Source organism: Sebastes umbrosus, chromosome 2 (genome assembly GCF_015220745.1).
Source record: "Sebastes umbrosus isolate fSebUmb1 chromosome 2, fSebUmb1.pri, whole genome shotgun sequence".
Lineage (NCBI taxonomy): Eukaryota > Metazoa > Chordata > Actinopteri > Perciformes > Sebastidae > Sebastes > Sebastes umbrosus.
Window position 1 is genome coordinate 14,235,022 of NC_051270.1, and position 18,256 is coordinate 14,253,277.

At 40.2% G+C, this 18,256-nt stretch overlaps 3 protein-coding genes across 9 annotated transcripts in view; 1 reads left to right on the forward strand and 2 right to left on the reverse strand.

The window, feature by feature from the left end:
* znf710b (zinc finger protein 710b) overlaps positions 1 to 1,788 on the forward strand; it is a 51,061-nt gene extending 49,273 nt beyond the window's left edge. For all 7 annotated transcript variants that reach the window (XM_037757729.1, XM_037757701.1, XM_037757709.1 and 4 more), the window contains exon 5: positions 85 to 1,788. In XM_037757729.1, the coding sequence (XP_037613657.1) occupies positions 85 to 266 (182 nt within the window). In that variant the 3' untranslated portion in view covers positions 267 to 1,788. The remainder of the gene's footprint in view (positions 1 to 84) is intronic.
* Positions 1,789 to 5,874: 4,086 nt separating this feature from the next.
* On the reverse strand, positions 5,875 to 12,269 carry LOC119481178 (isocitrate dehydrogenase [NADP], mitochondrial-like). Its single transcript, XM_037757860.1, has 11 exons — positions 12,073 to 12,269; positions 9,562 to 9,653; positions 9,248 to 9,413; positions 8,670 to 8,830; positions 8,424 to 8,567; positions 8,182 to 8,318; positions 7,943 to 8,094; positions 7,682 to 7,794; positions 6,834 to 6,931; positions 6,651 to 6,743; positions 5,875 to 6,551 (listed from the first exon to the last, which is right to left on the reverse strand). The coding sequence occupies exons 1-11, from the start codon at positions 12,194 to 12,196 to the stop codon at positions 6,467 to 6,469; spliced, it is 1,365 nt and encodes a 454-aa protein (XP_037613788.1). The 5' UTR covers positions 12,197 to 12,269; the 3' UTR covers positions 5,875 to 6,466.
* Positions 12,270 to 13,474: 1,205 nt separating this feature from the next.
* On the reverse strand, positions 13,475 to 17,110 carry tmed3 (transmembrane p24 trafficking protein 3). The gene is made up of 3 exons (XM_037757965.1): positions 16,873 to 17,110; positions 16,035 to 16,280; positions 13,475 to 14,659 (listed from the first exon to the last, which is right to left on the reverse strand). The coding sequence occupies exons 1-3, from the start codon at positions 17,014 to 17,016 to the stop codon at positions 14,426 to 14,428; spliced, it is 624 nt and encodes a 207-aa protein (XP_037613893.1). The 5' UTR covers positions 17,017 to 17,110; the 3' UTR covers positions 13,475 to 14,425.
* Between the last annotated feature and the right edge of the window lie 1,146 nt (positions 17,111 to 18,256).

Sequence of the window (18,256 nt, forward strand, 5' to 3'; positions counted from 1 at the left end):
TTTTTAATTCAAAGCAAGAACCCATATCTAACATTAAACATGATGTGTAACCCTAACGGACAACGTTTTTTTTGTATTTCGCAGAAGTTCTCCCAGAAATGGATAGCCAGGGCGAGTATGAAGGACAGAACTTCAGCTTTACATCACAAGACAATATGGACAATGGTGGCTCCCAGAACCTCACTAAACTCACCACAGCAAACATGGACGACATGGAGGAGTATTACAATTTTGGGAAGGATACGAGCAGCTACACCACACCTTGAGTGGTGGTGATGAACCGGAGAACATGTTTTGGTTTTTTTTTTGGAGACAGAAGGAAATTACAGAATTGTTGTCAAGGATTTGGGAGACACTAGGGGACGGGGTTTTCTTTTAGTTTTGGCCTCCTTCCAGAAGAGCCAGAACTGCCGGCCTCTGATGGGAGGCCAATGAAGGAGACGCACTTCAAAGGAGACGTTTCAGCTCTGAGACACTGAAACTGTTGACGCCGGTCTGGAGCTCCTTTTTTGGGATTACTAGGCTTACAAAGACTCTCACTGGCGGACAGTCAAATCTGTATGTTGTGTGTATGTATCAGTTATTTGGAGAAAAAAACAACAAAAGACAAGAAAAAAAGTTGCAGAGCCATCAGATACATTTGATGTGATAGAAATCTGTTTACCATTTTGCCATTTTTGTCATTCACAACCAATGTATGCCCTTATATTTTTGACTGAAAGTGCCAGCTAGAAACATTTGCAACTAAGCTTCCACCATGTCAGCTATTTACTCACTGTATATCGAACTTTTGATACATAGTCACACGACATATTCATAGGTTTGAATGCTCTTATAAACAGTTCCTAATTGTAGTTACCCATCCCTGCCCAGTTTAAACAGGCCGCTCTTTCAATGCCTGTGTGCATTTTTCCACAGGACATCGTTTTTTCTTGTCGGGGCACTTACTACCAAAGTTGCTACTGTCCCATGTCGCCTGATACCAGAAAATGTTGCCGACATGTAAAGCCCCGCCACTGTACAAATGATTCTGCAACATGCAGTGTGTTTACCCGCCGTTTTTGTCTCACATGGTTTAGCTTTACATCAATAATCTATCCTGTGTAGTGAATATACCGCTCAAAGTTTTTGAATTACTGAGCGAACAATACGAAGCACTTTTTCAGTGAGACCAGTCATTTTTCTGTGAAGGCCGTCTTCAGTAAGAGTGAACTCGTTTGCCTCGAGGAGAAAAACTGGGGGAAATAAGATGGTAGAATCTTCCAAACCCCCGTAACGGCAATATTATTAAACACAGATATGCTTTCTCAGTAGGTTTTTTTTGTAAACTGCAGTTTCCTTAATATGGATATTTCACAGTTGTCAGTTTAAATGCAAGTTGAAGAATGAGCAGTTTGTTTGGAGAATCAGCAGTTCGGGTTTTTTGTTGTTTGTAGTTTCAGCACTCCTAAATCCAGGGCTGCTTTCACTTCACTTTCAATTAATTCAGAAATATATTTCCCCACTCAATGGGGAAACAAAAAAATCCAATCTGTCAAATCAAAGAAAGAAGAAGAAGGTTACATTTTGTATGATTGAATTGAAAGTGGACTGACACTAGTCCTGTTATTCATAATTCTGTTTTGGGGAAGACAGTCAGCTCCCCCTGTCCTGCCATGCAGGTCAGCCTTGATATGCACACTAAACCAGAGGAACGGTCTACTCTTTTCTCTTTGAGATGAGGAATATCAAACTGAGACCTCATGGAAATTGACCATGAATTATTTAATAAAGGTTCTCTAGTTTAAATGATGGAGACTGGTGTTTTAATCTGTCACTGTTTGGGAGGATGTATCCTACGGACTTCTGCTAGCACCACCATGAGGCTCACGTTTAAGTGAAATGTCTCAACAGCTGTCGGAAGGATTGCCATGTGTCACAGCCCGGCTCTAAAACTGTGACAAATACGAGAGACATATGGGTATACTTGATTTATTAACCCAAAAGTATTTCAAAATCAGTGGGCACCTCCAGGTCTGAGGAGTGAAGCCAATGTTGAAGTGCCTTAAACTTGCATTCTTTCTAACAGCCAGCAGGGGGCGACTCCTCTGGTTGCAAAAAGAAGTCAGATTGTATAGAAGTCTATGAGAAAATGACCCTACTTCTTGATTTATTACCTCAGTAAACATTGTAAACATGAGTTCATGGTCTCAATCACTAGTTTCAAGTCTTCTTCAATACAGCATGATGTTCATTTAGTAAATTATGGTCCCATTTAGAGTCAAATAGACCATAAAGCAGGGTATGCTTTAGGGCGTGGTTACCTTGTGATTGACAGGTCGCTACCACAGCGTTTGGCGGTCTGGCGGTCTGGCGGTCTGGCGGTCTGGGAGTTGTCCATGTTTTAACCCTTTCACAGTGTGTTTTCTGTCCATGAAAGTTAATTGTAACATTTTTGGTCGCCTAAAAATGTCTTATTCAGCGTTTTGTTGTGCTTAGCTCCACCCTCTCGTGTCACTTCTGGTTGCAAAAAACCAAGACGGCGACGGCTAAAATGCAGAACTCAAGGCTTCAAAACGGCAGTCCACAAACCAATGGGTGACGTCAAGGTGAATACAGTCTATGATCAAAATACGTCAATAGAATGTGTGGGAGGAATCTGTAAAGTCAGTAGTGTAGGGAGTGGATGCTTGAAAATGTGCTGGATGGATGTTGCACTGTAAAACAAGGACACGAAACCAAAGGCCACAAAACAGATATGGGGGTGAGAGGAGACCTGCCATCCAAGGAGCTTCTGAACTGCCACACAGGTGTTTTCAATTTTTCTGGTTGATTAGACCTCTGCTCAGGTTGAAGGTGGGCTCGAGCTTTGATGGGAATAGTTACGTCACAAATCTTCCAATAAGAATGATAAAGGTGTAATTTGTCCCGCCTTAGCAGGTGCAACAAATAGTGCCTTCAAATGGGGTCGTGTTTACCGTGTTCACGAGAAGAGTCCATGTGAACGCCCCCCTCATGTCGTATTCAAGACCCCGTAAGTGGAAAGTTTCTGAAAGCTCCGACTTGTGACATGTTTGTCAACGTTGTGAGAAATGGCGGAGCCCATGGAAGTTACATTTTCAGAGCATAATAAGTTAATATATTGTAAATTTAGTATTATATTGTTTTTCTTGGTCATTTTATAATAAGTGAGGAAAATGTTGATATTCTCAACTGCTTCATCTTTTTCCTCTGTCATTATACCTTTGTATTTACTGCATTATGTTACCCCCAAATTGTTAGCCTCAGTGGCTTCTACACGCCGACAGCAATGTTAATATTGCTGTTGCTTAGCAGCGGTGTTCTTCACGACTTAACCACTTGAACGCCACACAACACGACTTCCCATGTTGTAAACACAAGCTCTCGAGTTTCATTTGAAAGCTCCAAAAGCCAACAGGAGATTGAGGAAGATGTCACTCAATAACAGTCTGTAACACGCCCACACAGTTTAGGTCTAATCAACCAGATTAACTGAAAACACCTGTGTGGGTGTTCAGAGGCTTTAACTATACAGCAAGATGGCCAGTGACATCTCCAGCTAATAACATTCATATGAATGTGATCCCTCATTTCCATCCTGTGGAGATTTGAGAGCTGTTGTTAATTCAAAAGTCGCTAATACAATTAAAGGGGGTGTTGATTCGAGTGTGTGGATACTCCTTGTATTGCAGTAATATAGTTTTTTGTATCCAGCATCTATCATTCATCATCACTGTCATTGTGAGCATGTTAGTATACTAACGTAAAATGAGAAAAAAAAGATAAGTCTGCTTTATTTATTAACTGTAAAAGGAGTAACTTCCCTCATTATTAATTGTTAATCACTTGTAATTTTATTTCATGCAGTCAGCTGGCAGGAGGTTAGTATGTTCTTGCCTTAGGACACGTTTCCTGTTGTGGGAACTGAGTTGTAACTCTTGGGTTATGTCTGGTCTTTCTGAAGCACTAAGTTCACACCGTCCCGCTGGAAAACGTGCCCTCATGGATTGGTTCTACACTGTTTCACGGATGCTTTTGCATTGTGCACGGATTATACTTCCATAGGAAATCATTTCCTAGGATGTGATTGAACAATTTGCTCAGAGATATGACTCTTTTATGGCTGCAGATCATATTAAGTGGGAGGTTCTTTAGCACTTTAACAGTTCCACGGGAATGTTCCTCCTGGAGGAAATTTCTAAAAAAGAGGGGAAAAAAGGTAATCTAAATGCTAATTTCTGGTAATTTTTTTGATGGAGGTTTTCATTTTCTTTGACTTTTTAGTGACTGGGAGAGAGATATTCCCTGGTCAGTTATAAAGTTAACCTCTGTCAAGACTTTTGAGTACCAAATGCATGTAGATTGAGAATGAACAGCAAGAATAACACAATATCAGACTAACCGTTGTTCTGTCAGTAGCCTTTAATGAGATCACCAGCCAGGCCTGATGGCATCAGATTCACATATATACTTCCTAAAGGCATGTTTTGCTTTAGTCTGCTTTGGTTACTTATAGGTTGTTATCCGGGATTATGAAAACCAGGTAATCTAGATGAATAGAAACATTGCTAGAAGGTCAATTCAGGCAATTTGTGATTGGCAATTTACCTGACACAATCTGTCCTACTGACGCGAGCCTAATTTTTTCTGCATTACAAGCAGCATGGGACAACCATCAACAATGATTTGCAGGTGCAACTTTGCCCAGAATCGATTTCAGACAAGAGCAGTGTAAAGTTAAAACTGTTAGAGTGGTGCAACCACACACAGTACAGTGCTGACTGTGACCATGTCGACATCTGCTGGTGTTATACTGTAGGTGTCACCACAGCAAAGAGCTCTGCCCAAAACTCCCCAGCAGGTGTGGCCCCCTGCTGGTGCAAACACCACTCACTGTCATGCACTGGAGGGTGCACATGACACCCAGTAAATGAGCATACAGCACTGCATGAACGCACTGCTGGACAGAGGCTCATATGTGCAAGTGCATGAAATTAAAATGTGGACTGAAATAGCACGTGGATGGCATTTAATATTCTGACTTCAACATCTGGATTTGCCAATTGGCTGGAGCCCCTGTGAGGGAACCCGTATAGCGCCCTCTGGAGGAGTTATGGATGTAACACTGGTTCAACATGAGAGACGTTATGTCATTGAGGCTTCAGTCGAGCACTACTTTACATTCCCTCACTGATGTCTCATTGAATCATTATTTAAGCTCCGCCAGAGGGCTCAATGGGAACTGCTGCCACACTCAACACTGATCACTGTGACATCTCTAACACTCTTCTTCTTCTTCTTGGCAGATTTTGAAACAAAAATACTTCTCTGTCACACTATAATTAAAACACCTCCATTTGACAAACTAATTAAACTGGTTTGCATCAAATATAGTAGAGGAGTGTGAATGTTGATCTAACCGCACCCAAAATGAGTGTGTTTTCTGCTCCCATGTTCAGGTGTTGCTGCTGAAGATGAAATGACAACCAAGCAGAAAAAGGCAAACACTGCATGTTATTGAATGATTATCAAAATTTCCTTTTTTAATATTCATGACAGTGAAAAACATGATATAATTGTCCTTGTTTGTACATAACTGTTCCCTGAAGATGCCTTCTAATTAAAGCTGAAGTAGGCGAGATTGGAGCAAATATGATTAAAAAAAGTAATAAAATATCGTGACAGTAGTACATGAAATAGGTAACCTGAAAAAAATCATGTGCCTCTGTGTCCTCCGGGGCTCCTAATGGCATCTGCAAGATTTCACAGACCGGAGGAAAACAAGCAGTCAGAGCTGACCTGGGGTCTGCTGTCCAGCTGCCGTCTATGAGAGCTGTCTGTCAATCACTCGCAAACTCCGACTAAACGGTCAAACTAGGCAGCGCTGATCAAATATGAATCAATATTCTGTTACTGTAATGCCTATTTCTCTACTCAAATGTTTTCAGAATCATCTTGTAGTGTACTGTTTAGCTGTAAAATGAGAAAGTTTGTGACCCGGCAGCCATGCTGAGATCTCTTGAAGGACTATCTATATTTGTTAAAGCCTGAAGTGCAGAAGTGTAGTTTTCTATCAGAACACTTGAATTACAATATGCTGAAAGGTTATTATGGAATTTTTGCCCAATGATGCCAAAAAAGTGTTGCCTACCAAAGCTTTAAATTGGAAAGACTGATATTTCTTTGAAAAAGCCATTATAAGTTAACATTAGCATTAATATTAATTAATACAGTACAATCATTTAATTGTGCAATAATAAACTGGACCTTGGCAACAGGAGAGGCAGAGGAATATGAGCACAGTTACGTGTCGGTGAGCTGTACAAATACAAAAATGACACGAAAAATAGCAAACTTGGTCCCTTCAAAAATTGGATACAAAGATTCATACAAATGAAGGATAAAAAACGAACTAAAAAATAGAAGTTGTCTTTCTACGTTTGGAAGCGTGTCTTCCGATTGCTCTTCATTTGCCCAGAGCTTTGTCCAAGTTGGTCCTGATCGCATCCAGGAAGTCCGTTGTGTTGACGTAATGTTCATCCAGCTTGCAGCTGCAAGATCACAGTGGAGGGGTTACATTTGTAATAAATCACTAAAATCTCTCCTCATGTTAAAACATCAGAAAAAGTTTCCTAAGCATGTAAACTCACTTGGGCAAGCCGTGGATGCAGCCTGCGAGGTCTTTGGTCATCACACCGTTTTCCACAGTAGCCACACAGACTTGTTCTAACGTGTGGCAGAACCTGGAGAGCGACGACGCAGAGTGACAATTGATTATGATGGAAATTAACGTATGTCACGAGTAAATGACATTTAACCATCAGATAACGTACTTTATCAAATCAGGATTTCCGTCCAGTTTGCCTCTGTGCTCCAGTCCTCTGGTCCAAGCGAAGATGCTCGCGATGGGGTTGGTGCTGGTTGGTCTTCCCTACAAAGCAAGCACACATTTAAGATTAGTTACAGAAACGTCAACATGTCTTCTTGTGGTCGCTTTGCATTCAAGTCCATTGATGCTACTGTGGATAGAGACATTTAGTATCTCTGCCTCTTCTACAATGGATTCATGGAATGAATTTCCTGAGTAAAAAAGGTGTTGAATGATTAACCTAGTCTGTCTGACTCTGCAGGACTTGATGCATAACCTGAGATTTACTATTAATGACATGGATCACTTCTGCTTTCAAACTCATTGTAGCGCTGCTGTATATATAATATCACAATGACATAATCCATCAATTATCTGTAACCGCTTAACCTATTCAACTTTTGCTTTTATGCACCTTTACAACTGTGCACACACATTCTCCACTCATGCACCACACACACCACTGAAACCACTGATTTCCACACTACATACGGTTAACAGTGATTTCATTCTTTACGCATCAGTTTTGGGTTGTGTGTGTATTTGGGCAGTTGAAGTTCTGGATGCAGTTACACAGTGCAGTTAGTGCACTTATATTTCTTAATTTGAGAAAACTCAGTGTGAACAGGTGTTGGACAGGTTGTTCTCCCACTGGCTTCAAACTTTTAAAGAATGTTTTTAATATAAGTGGAGAATCACAACTTCAACTAAAACCCTCATCCTGAATCTAACCTCAAACCTTACACCAAGTCCCAGCCCTGAAGGAATCCTGAGGTAAAAACCGTCCGAGCAGTGTGACCTGGTGGCTCTTACCCTCTGGTGTTCACGGAAGTGCCTGGTGACGGTGCCATGGGCAGCCTCGGCCTCGATAGTCTTCCCGTCAGGGCACACTAGCACTGATGTCATGAGACCTAGAGAACCAAAACCTGGACACGACACAGACACAAGGCAATCTGAATACACAAAAACAAGCCCACACACAGTGTAAATAAAGTGACTTTGTGTCATTGTGACACCGAGCAAGCAGATCAATGCAACAACTGCCTCTCCATTATCAAATTGAGGTGCACTAACCCTGAGCCAGAATATCTGACTGCACATCTCCATCGTAATTCTTGCAGGCCCAAACAAATCCTCCAGAGGACTTCAGGACCTGGGCCACCATGTCGTCAATGAGACGGTGCTCATACCAGATCTTCAGCTTGTCAAACTCTGGCTTGTACTCCCTGGAAAAAGACAGAACAATGAATTCCTTGAGCAATGTAATAAAACCAGTCCATCAAGTCTGAATCCTCATCTGTTCACTATCTTACTTCTCAAAGATTTCCTGGAAAATGTCTTTGAAGCGCCCGTCGTAGAACTTGAGGATGGTGTTCTTGGTGCTCATGTACAGAGGCCACCTTTTCTGGATGGCATACTGGAAGCAGCTGTGTGCAAATCCACTGATAGACTGTGCAAAGGAAATATGATAATAAGATCCAGATTTCAAACAGAAGAAATCATCTTATTGTATCTTATTTCAGGTAAATAAATGTATAAAGAAATTCTTTCTTACCTCATCAGTGTTGTACATTCCCATCCCACAGCCCCCTGCGGGGAAGTCGTACACCATCCACTCCTTCTGCTTGCTTCCATCAGTTGGGGTAAAGACCATCGTGAACTTGCCAGGCTGGTCGACAACAAAGTCTGTGGCCCTGTACTGTGAGATTAAACAATCAAAACCTGGGCTGTGAGACTGATCCTCTGTCAGTTTGGATGCATCCTTGGAAAGAGCAAATAAACACACATTAGCATTTCTTACCTGATCGCCAAAAGCGTGTCTGCCGATTGTTATGGCTTTTGTCCAACCGGGAACAAGACGAGGGATGTTTTTACAAAGGATTGGCTCACGGAAAACGGTGCCGCCCAAGATGTTCCTAACTGTTCCATTAGGACTCCTCCACATCTTCTTTAGCTTAAACTCTGAAAAAAAAGAGAGATTTGTATTGTAAGCTTTTGCCATTTGAAGACCAAAAGCAAGGCTCCATAACAGTTAAGGAACTAACTAGGGCTGACCCGAATGCTTCGACCATTGCCATGGCAATCAACCTCCAAATCAATATTCAAATGCTTCGTTTTTTTTGTTTTTTTATCAGCCTGCTGTGCCGCACTGCGAAGCTTCGAATACCTTTGAATATTTCTCACCAAAGCTTCGAAGCCCAAAAAATGGTATTCAGGACAGCCCTAAAACTAACTCATAAAGAACCAAAATGAAATATGCTTTAATGCAAAACATTTTACAAGGCTAAAAACCAGTGTTGTATAAATTATACACACAATTAGAATATAGCAATAGATAGCACAGTTAGCATATAATTAAACACAATGAGTCAAACTCACCCTCAACGCGGGCCTCATCGGGGGTGATGGTGGCACACTTGACAGCCACGTTGTATTGCTTAGTTGCCAGAGCGGAGTCGATGGTGACCTGGTCGCTTGTCAGGTCACGGTAAGGCAGACCCAGGTCAAAGTACTTCAGCTCAACATCCACATTGGGCAGGATGAGCTGTACATGTACAAGATGATGTTATTTGTATGAGGACAACACGCTGCACAACAACCACAAAAACACACTGATTCTGAATACAAACATCCGCAAATTTGCTCTTTAAAAAAGTCTGAATAATTGTCGACCTTTACGACTGACGATTTACCTTGTCTTTGATGAACTCCCATATGATGCGAGTCATCTCGTCTCCGTCCATCTCCACCACCGGCTGGGCCACCTTGATGCGGTTTGTGGCATCTGAAAAGTTTACGGTTACATTAACTATGATGATTTACAGTGTTGTTTACAGCTGCAGGGGGGACAATACTGAAAATGTTCGGGAGGAAACAAAAAGAAGTCGAGGCTGCCACTCTGTGGTTTATCTACTTAACATTAATTTAGCTGAAGGGTCATTTTCAAACAGTCGTCATTTTTAGGGCTGTCCCGAATACCAGTGGCTTTGAAGCTTTGGTGATTAATATTCAAAGGTTTTTGAAGCTTTGCGGGGCAGCAGTCAGGCTGACATGTTCTTCTGTCTGTCTGTCTCCATCTCCCCCATTTCAGTGCTGCTGACGCACTTACTGTACACACACGTACCTCTACACACAACAAACAGTGATATCTGTCTGAGAATAACTTAGTAATGTTGAATATAAATAATGAATAATGTGAGATTATTCCTTATTTCATGGTCTATTTTTGAATTTATACATTATTATTATTACATACTAAAAAGCATTCGAATACTGAGTTGGAGATCAAATACCATGGCAACGGTCAAAGCTTTGAAGCATTCAACAACACACCTGCATTTGGTGTTATAACCCTTTCACTACTTAGTCACAATGGGTTCATTCTTCCTGAGACAGTGAAAGTCTGCCAGATATTGTGACCTTGTGGATTATATGACTGCTTTGATATCAGGTATTACCTATCAAGCCCTTTTTAGTACCTGACACACGTGGGGCTCACATGGCAAGATAGGCTGGCACCAGCTGCAATTATAGACTTCATAAGACTACTTCCCAACCAACATGGTTATGTGGGCCCCACATGGGTTATGCTGGGGGTACCTGGGTACCAAGTGGGTGTGGGCCCAAAATGGGCATCTTATCTGGGGCCCACTTTGATCAACTAAGTTGGTCCCACATGGGCTCCCCATGTGGGCTATCTGTGTGTGTCCTAGTTGGGTCACTACCGGGAAATCAGTGCATGGGGCCAACATAGAAACTGTGGACAAACCCACTTACAACTCATATTTCAGCCCATGGAGTCCCCATGTAGTTCCCACATAGAACTTAAAGCTGGGACCAAGATGGGTCTTGGGTATGTTGCCCAGTTGGGGCCCACATAACACCCATTGTAATCCTGCATGAAACCCACAAGGGCAATTGATATTGGGCCATTATGGAACCCGCGGACAATCCCATATAAGGCCCATTTTTCAGCCCATTTACTACCCACATGGGCCCCACATACAGATGCTGGCTGGGTTTGTGTTTGCACAATGCTCAATATGTTACTCATACATATTATTCAGCATGATGAGGCTTTTTTTTTTAAGGTTTCTGTTCATACACGTTCAACAAGTGTTTCATACACTGTACTTTGGTGGTAGATGTAAACAGTTTTGGACTGTGGACTGTGTTTTGCTATTTGTGATTCAGTGATGGCTCTTTGCCAAGCAGCACTGACTTCATAGTTACCGTTTTCAACTGATGTCTACTATTTTAATACTAACTCATTCATAAAACACTCTGTTTATACTGTATGTTACACGTGATGTCTACTATTTTAATACTAACTCATTCATAAAACACTCTGTTTATACTGTATGTTACACGTGATGTCTACTATTTTAGTAGTAACTCATTCTTAAAACACTCTGTTTATACTGTTACACGGCCAGGTGACCACATTAATGTTGCTGAGAATGCATCGTCTCCAGCCTGGCACACGAGAAAGATAAAGACGATGTTTTGGTCATTTTAGTTCATCAAATCTACTTCATAGTTTTAATTATAACTCAGAATCAGAATAAGGTTTATTTGCCAAGTACATATATACATTTATTGTTATATTTCATGCATCTCGCTCAGAAATAGAAATAACAGCGATAGGGACAAGGACAACAAAGCTGAACAAATAAAGGAGAGGAATAGACAGGACTGTTATGAACACAAGTAGTGAAAAATAAGTGTATGATATTATATAAATATATATATATATATATATATATATATAAAGCACCAATGACCAACAATAAAATAACAATGATAAAATAAAATGTTTATATAAAAGTCAAGTGTTGGGAAGTTATCTCTCTCTCTAAGTTTTACTCCAATTAAAGTGGTATTAAACTTTTGGTTGGTTATGACAGCTACAGCTTACATGATTGTTTCTGGATTTCAAAATGTAATTTCTGCTTAAAGACTTAAACTGACTATTTTAGTAGTAACTCATTCATAAAACACTCCATACTCATATAACACTCATATAACTCTCATATAACTCATATAACTCATATAACTTATATAACTCATATAACTTATATAACTTATATAACTCATATAACTCATATAACTCATATAACTCATAAAACACTCCATGCTGTATGAAAAAGCGCACTGTAGTAATAAGGTACATTTAGAGTCATATTGTTGTGTTATTAACTTACAGTTCCTGTGCTGTTGCTGTCTCTGGAGGCAGACTGCTGCTGGTGAGATCACTGCGGGGCTTTGAGACAGGACAGCAGCTGAACATCTAGACACGGTCCTCAGAGCTTTCAGGTAACCCGCCATGTTTTCACTTATTCACGGTCAAGTACACGTCCACGTTCCTCTCCAAATGAATGAACTACAGGCGCGCAGGTAGGTAGAGCCGGTAAACTAGTGACGCTGTACGTACGCACTTACTTAGGCGTCAGTGAACACCACCACGTCAGCTTGGATAGACGCTCTTCACTCTGATTGGCCAGTGAAATGAGTCCGGGCCAATCAGAGTGGAGTATGCTCTTTGAGTCACCTGTGGTGAGTTCAGGGAGTTCACGTTATTCAAGATTCTCTTCTTCCTCGTTCTCTTTCCTGTCCAGGTGGCAGTCTAGTGCACTTAGTACTAGTACTCAAATATTTTACTTAGGTATACAATACCAACGTCTACAAATACCTCATTAAAAGTAGAAGTCATTCATAATGTTACTTAAGTAAAGTAAAAAAGTATTACCATCAAAATATAGGCCTACTTAGAGTATCAAAGGTAAAAGTACCCATTATGCAGAATGTTGCAGCTGGTAATGTGGAGCTAATTTTACATAATGCTGGGTCGCTTGTTAATTTTCTCCCTGGAGATCAATAAAATCTCATCTTAATCTTTAATAATAATACTTTTTTTTTATTTCATTTTTTTTTTTCGTCATTATTGTCTGTTTATTTTTTTATGTCGTAAAGGTGGCCAGCTTATTCACTCCTGCTTCTTTTTATAAGTAATTAAATGAAATTAATTTATTGCATCTACTTAGATTTTTTTTCGATTTATATATTGTTTACACATATAAAAAAAAAAGGTACGAGTTGATATTAAACCCCTCAGAGGGGCTTGATCAGGGCACTCTCCAGTGCATACATTAATCAATTTTAAAAAGAGAATAAATTATTAAAAAGGATGGTAAAAAGAGAGAGGAGCAAAATTTAAAAGATAATATTACACACACTAGCAGACATCCATATATGTAAATGGACAAAGTTGTGAAATAGAATTAAGGTTCGCATTATTATAAAAAAAAACTCATTATTAGTAAGCAATTTACAGAGATAATCCATAAGGACAACCTTTAACTGCTTTCTTAAATTGTTCTGGTGCCAACTTTAAACTTATCTACACCTGGCCTAAATATAGGAGTGGATTTTCACAAAATAACAGGCAAACTCATTTAATGTCATACTTGCCCTATCTGTATAATTTCTGTTCCTGATATGAAATGGTAAAAGGTGGCTCCTAAGAGGGTCAACCAGAAATATTTATCATGTAAAATCCTGTAATATGTGGTTTATCTGTCAATAAGAAAACACTCAGAGAGCTGATATCTGCCAAGGCTGCACAGTTTCTTATTTCAATAATAACACGTTTTCTTAAGAAATTATTAAAATTTAAAAATACATTTTTATGTGAACCTGGATCTGAATTGGCATCTCAATACATATAGTTCCAGAAAACACCAAAAAGGCTTAAAATGATAATAATCTGGCAATGTTAACAAACTGGATTTGGATCTTCACCAAAAATGGCTTTCCCCCAAATTTAATTGAAATCTGTTGACAGGTTTTAACAGATAATAAAGAGACAGGTAAACAAATAGGACTGCAAGTATGATTTTGTTGGTGAAAAAAAGTCATAATAATTTGGTCACTTAACATTATTCATTAAACATATCTCTTTATGAAATAACATGGATTTGTAATCCATAAGAATGAAAACTCAGAATCCAATCAATCAGTAACAACAGGATGGTACGTAACAGACAAAACGGTAAACTTGGTAGGACATGAAAAAAATACAGATTTCTTAAGGCACTTTGTATGAGACTCGAGGGAGACAGAGCTCTTACACCTCATAACAACAATTATATTGTACATAAATTAAGGAAATTAAGGTAATAAACATAATACACATTATAAAACATGTACAACTAACATTCAGAAATGTGCCACAACGTCTTGTGTAATTATCCATGAAAATCCAAATTATTAACAGATAGATCAAACTAAACCTGCTTTGTGTTGCACGATAAAAAATATAATAATAAATAATCTGTGCATGGTTGAAAGGTGTCAATCTCATTTTCAACACAAGTACGAGTGTTGGCCATCTGATACTTGGTGGGCAGGGGAAAAAAAAAGACTTCCCAAACTATCCCTTTAACAAAAAACTGCTGAAAATACTACAAGATGTGTGCTAATCTCCAGAAGCACTCGTGTGTTTTACAGTGACGAGGTTCCAGCTGTCTCTCTGAGGACACATCGAGACCACGAGTTTTAAGTTGTGGCTGCCACGGAGCCTTTCTTCTCATTGAAGAAGCTCTTGAGCAGCATGACTTGACCGACGCCGATAACAAAGAGCAGGACGGCTTCTCCGATGGACCAGTAGCTCACCCGCTCCAGGAGGTTATCGGCTTTTATGCGGTCGTGTGCCTCTCTTAGCCTGTACCACGTCTGCGAGGAAGCCACCACCTTCAGGACCTCATGGATGGACATGCAAGATGACTCCAACTGAAAGTGGAAAGATCAACAACAAGTTCATCAAGAGCACAGTGATGGCCGCGGGGCAACATGTACAGTTGAAGGTGGATCACACATATGCAAACATTGAATTATATTATCAAAACTGCTCCTGGATAGATTCACTTCAAACTTCCCACATTTGTCCCGCAGACTTGAAGTGGCCAAAATGGAACGTATCCTTTACACTGTCCTGTATATATTATAGCATCATATACTCTATAACTAGAGATCTACGAATGTGGGCTGATATAGGAATCAATGAGTTTTATTCTGTGTTCTGATAAACTGTACTGATGTTTTAACTCCAGTTTTTGTATTGAAACAGACTGAACCTCCAAAAAGGGGGTGTTAACACACCTTGGTGTTTCAGGTTTTGTGGGTAAAAGAGAGTACATTAAGTACTTTCAAATAAGATTCAGCCATGGTTATTACAATATTTGCGGTGCCTGGTGATTATCTTAGACTTATATTTGCACTCTTCCCATTTATTGCAACTGCTGCACAGCAATTTCCCTCAGGATGAAATAGTTTTTTATCTTATCTAATGTTAGAACAGATCTGGCTCCGCTCAGTGGACTTTATATGTACTGTTTAGGTGTAAAATGAGAAAGTTTACTCCGGCTTGGTATTTCCTGAACTGATCTCAACATGGCTGCCGGGTCACAAACTTTCTCATTTTACAGAGAAACAGTACACTACAGGATGTTTCTGAAAACATTTGAGGCGAGAAATAGGCATTACAGTAACAGATCATGATTCATGTTTGATCAGCGCTGCCTAGTTTGACCGTTTCATCAGAGTTTGTGAGTGATTGACAGCTGCTCAGAGACGGTAAGGCTCTAGCTCGGCTCTTACTGCTTGTTTTCCTACGGTCCGTGAAATCTTGCAGATGCCATTAGGAGCACCGGAGGACACAGAGGAACATGTTTTTTTTCAGATAATCTGTCTCATGCACTATTGTTAGGATGACCGTTTTATAAAAATAACTTTTTTTTAAATCATATTTGCTCCATTTCTACCCACTAATGCTTTTAAATGTGAACATATGGATTGTAGTTTCTCTTCTTGCCTCTTTGTATGTTTTCTGTTTCCCTGAGCCAACGGGACGTATTTGCAAGTGTTTAAAAATTGAGATACGAGACAAAACAGAATGCTCAGCAAGGCAGCAGAATAAAAACAAATCCCTAGCCATAACTTAAAGGGAAAACGTTTGTGTCTTTATGGTCCTCTGAACACTTTGAGTGTCAATGCACTTATAGCCACTCACACACTGGAGCAGCCAAGTGACAGCCACAGTGTGGCCCTTTAATGATTATTTTTTAATTTCTCAGGCGTAGCTGTGAGCCGAGTTCCTCATACTTGCCTGGGTCAGTGCTCTACTTCCAGTCATTTCCTTCGTGAGAGGTTCCTCGTCTCCGTGGCGGAACTCCAGGTACACAGTTTTATGTGAAAAAGTGGAGAACTCGTTGCCGAAGCAGACCACGTAGGCTCCCTTCATCGCTGTGGTGTGAGAGAAGCTGTCGTACTGCTTCATCTTCTCATTATACAAGACATTGTTCTGAGGATCAGTCACAAAGCAGTCCACATCATAGTTGCCTCCTGCGATGACCTGAAAGAAGAGGAAAACACACACATGACAGAACATAAAATAGTTGGGACATTTGTTTTTTCTTTGTTTATTTATTTTGCACAATTTAAGACTACAGAACATAACAAAAATAAATAATAATATACAGTGCAGGAAGAGGCAAAAAAAAACACTGGGCTTATCTGAAGCCTCCACCCAGAGACAAGATTAATATAAAGAAATGACTAAATAATAGTGATAACAATTAGGACAAGATATATACATTAACATGACATTTTAACATGTTTTTGTTGTAACATATGGATTGTGCAATTTTGAACCAGCTCACACTGGTTATGCAGCAAAATTAGGAAACCAGTTAGGCTACCAAAACATTGTTTCCTAAATGTAAGTGTGATATTAAACTACAGGTAAATTAAATGATGAGGGTTTCATTTGAGTGACCAAATCACTAAAAACAGATGCATTTTTAAGTTATGCAAAGACCTAAAACTATGCATGTTAGAGACAAAAAAAACACTGAATATTACTAATTATGAGGAATAACTGTGGCAGCATCTTGTAAACACACACTAGTGGGAGAAGAAGTGATGAAGCTCTCAGAGTAACTTACTTGGAAGTCTATTGCAAACTTCACGTCCTTCTCTAGATCCTCGTAGAAACATTGCTTATCTTTCTCTGGGAGCTCAAATGTGAGCTCAGTCCCAAACACCACAAACACATGCAGCAGTAAACAGCTCAGTCCCAGGCACAGCATGGTGAGAAAGCCAGAAAGAGAAGAAAGTGTTGCAGAAAGCTGCTCTGACAGTGTAGCAGCTGCTCTGCTCTGGAGCTCTGACGTGGCACAACAAGGAACAACTTCCGGGTCAGGTTTGTTTATTTTTTATTTTTTTTAGTTAAAAAATAGCCCAAATGTTATGAAACATATAATATCGTCAGCGAAGACACACTGTAATATTTTAAATGTGACACAACCTATTTTTAAGCCAGTTAAAGCGACGAAAAGACCAAATTACTGCGATATATCTGATATATCTACACTGAGATCTGAGCCAATCAGAGCACAGCAGCACCCAACAGGCAGGAATGGTAGCTTTCAAAATAAAAGTCATTTTATTAGTTGTGTGTTTTGCAGTTGGTTGAATCAGTATTCAGATAATTAAAATGATCACAAAAGATCCTGCATTCAAAATCTATTATAATATATTATAGATATTATAAATCCACCGGGTTGGTGTCCCATGCACGCTCGCATATGTGGCTCGCGTGTGGCTACGCTGTTCAGACTCCCTGCGGACACATACCATCAGACTCCAACACAAACTACACGGAAGCACCAAAACCACAAAGTTATATCTAGTGAAGCCCGTCTTGCAAAACAGTGTTGGCCGTGGTCGGAGGACGTGGGAGAGACTGTAGGTTTGGTCTCCAGGGCCGGAGTCTCTGCTGTACTCTGCTCCTCTGCTCCTCTGCCTGCTTGCCTTCACTCACACACCGCGCTCGTTCTCGCTCCACCTCACGTGCATGCGCGCACACTACACACTGCAGAAGAGTTAGTTTAGCTCTGAGAATATCTAGTGAATGAATAGTGGACGTGTTGTGCAGAAATAAATGCTGCAGCTCCTCCAGACCAACAGAGGTTTTCGGTATCTTGTGAAGTGACGGGGCTCCGCAGCGAGAAACGTTATCGTCTCCGACCCGGGTGCCGGTGTCTTCCTCCGGCTGCGGTCGGAGACGATAACGTTTCTTGCTCCGACACAGAAGAGAAGAAAAATACATGTCAAACAAAGAACATCAAACATACATCATGTTTGATGTTCTTTGTTTGACATGTATTTTTCTTCTCTTCTCTTCCTGTTTTTTTCATGGTGCAATGGATATGTGATGATGTCACTTCCTCAACCAATAGGGATGGCAGACACTTCCAATCAGTGTCCAAAAAGTGTGTGCGGGAGCAAGTCATTTTTTGAAAAAGTACATATTGGAGGGGATCTACT

Coding starts and splice junctions, on each gene's coding strand:
- tmed3 (XM_037757965.1), bottom strand. CDS start 17,016: ATGCTGTGCCTGGGACTGAGCTGTTTACTGCTGCATGTGTTTGTGGTG. Junction 16,281..16,872: donor AGTTTGCAATAGACTTCCAA/GTAAGTTACTCT, acceptor CTCTTCTTTCAG/GTCATCGCAGGAGGCAACTA. Junction 14,660..16,034: donor GAAGTAGAGCACTGACCCAG/GCAAGTATGAGG, acceptor TTCCACTTTCAG/TTGGAGTCATCTTGCATGTC.
- LOC119481178 (XM_037757860.1), bottom strand. CDS start 12,196: ATGGCGGGTTACCTGAAAGCTCTGAGGACCGTGTCTAGATGTTCAGCT. Junction 9,414..9,561: donor GGGAGTTCATCAAAGACAAG/GTAAATCGTCAG, acceptor GTACATGTACAG/CTCATCCTGCCCAATGTGGA. Junction 7,795..7,942: donor GTCAGATATTCTGGCTCAGG/GTTAGTGCACCT, acceptor TGTCGTGTCCAG/GTTTTGGTTCTCTAGGTCTC.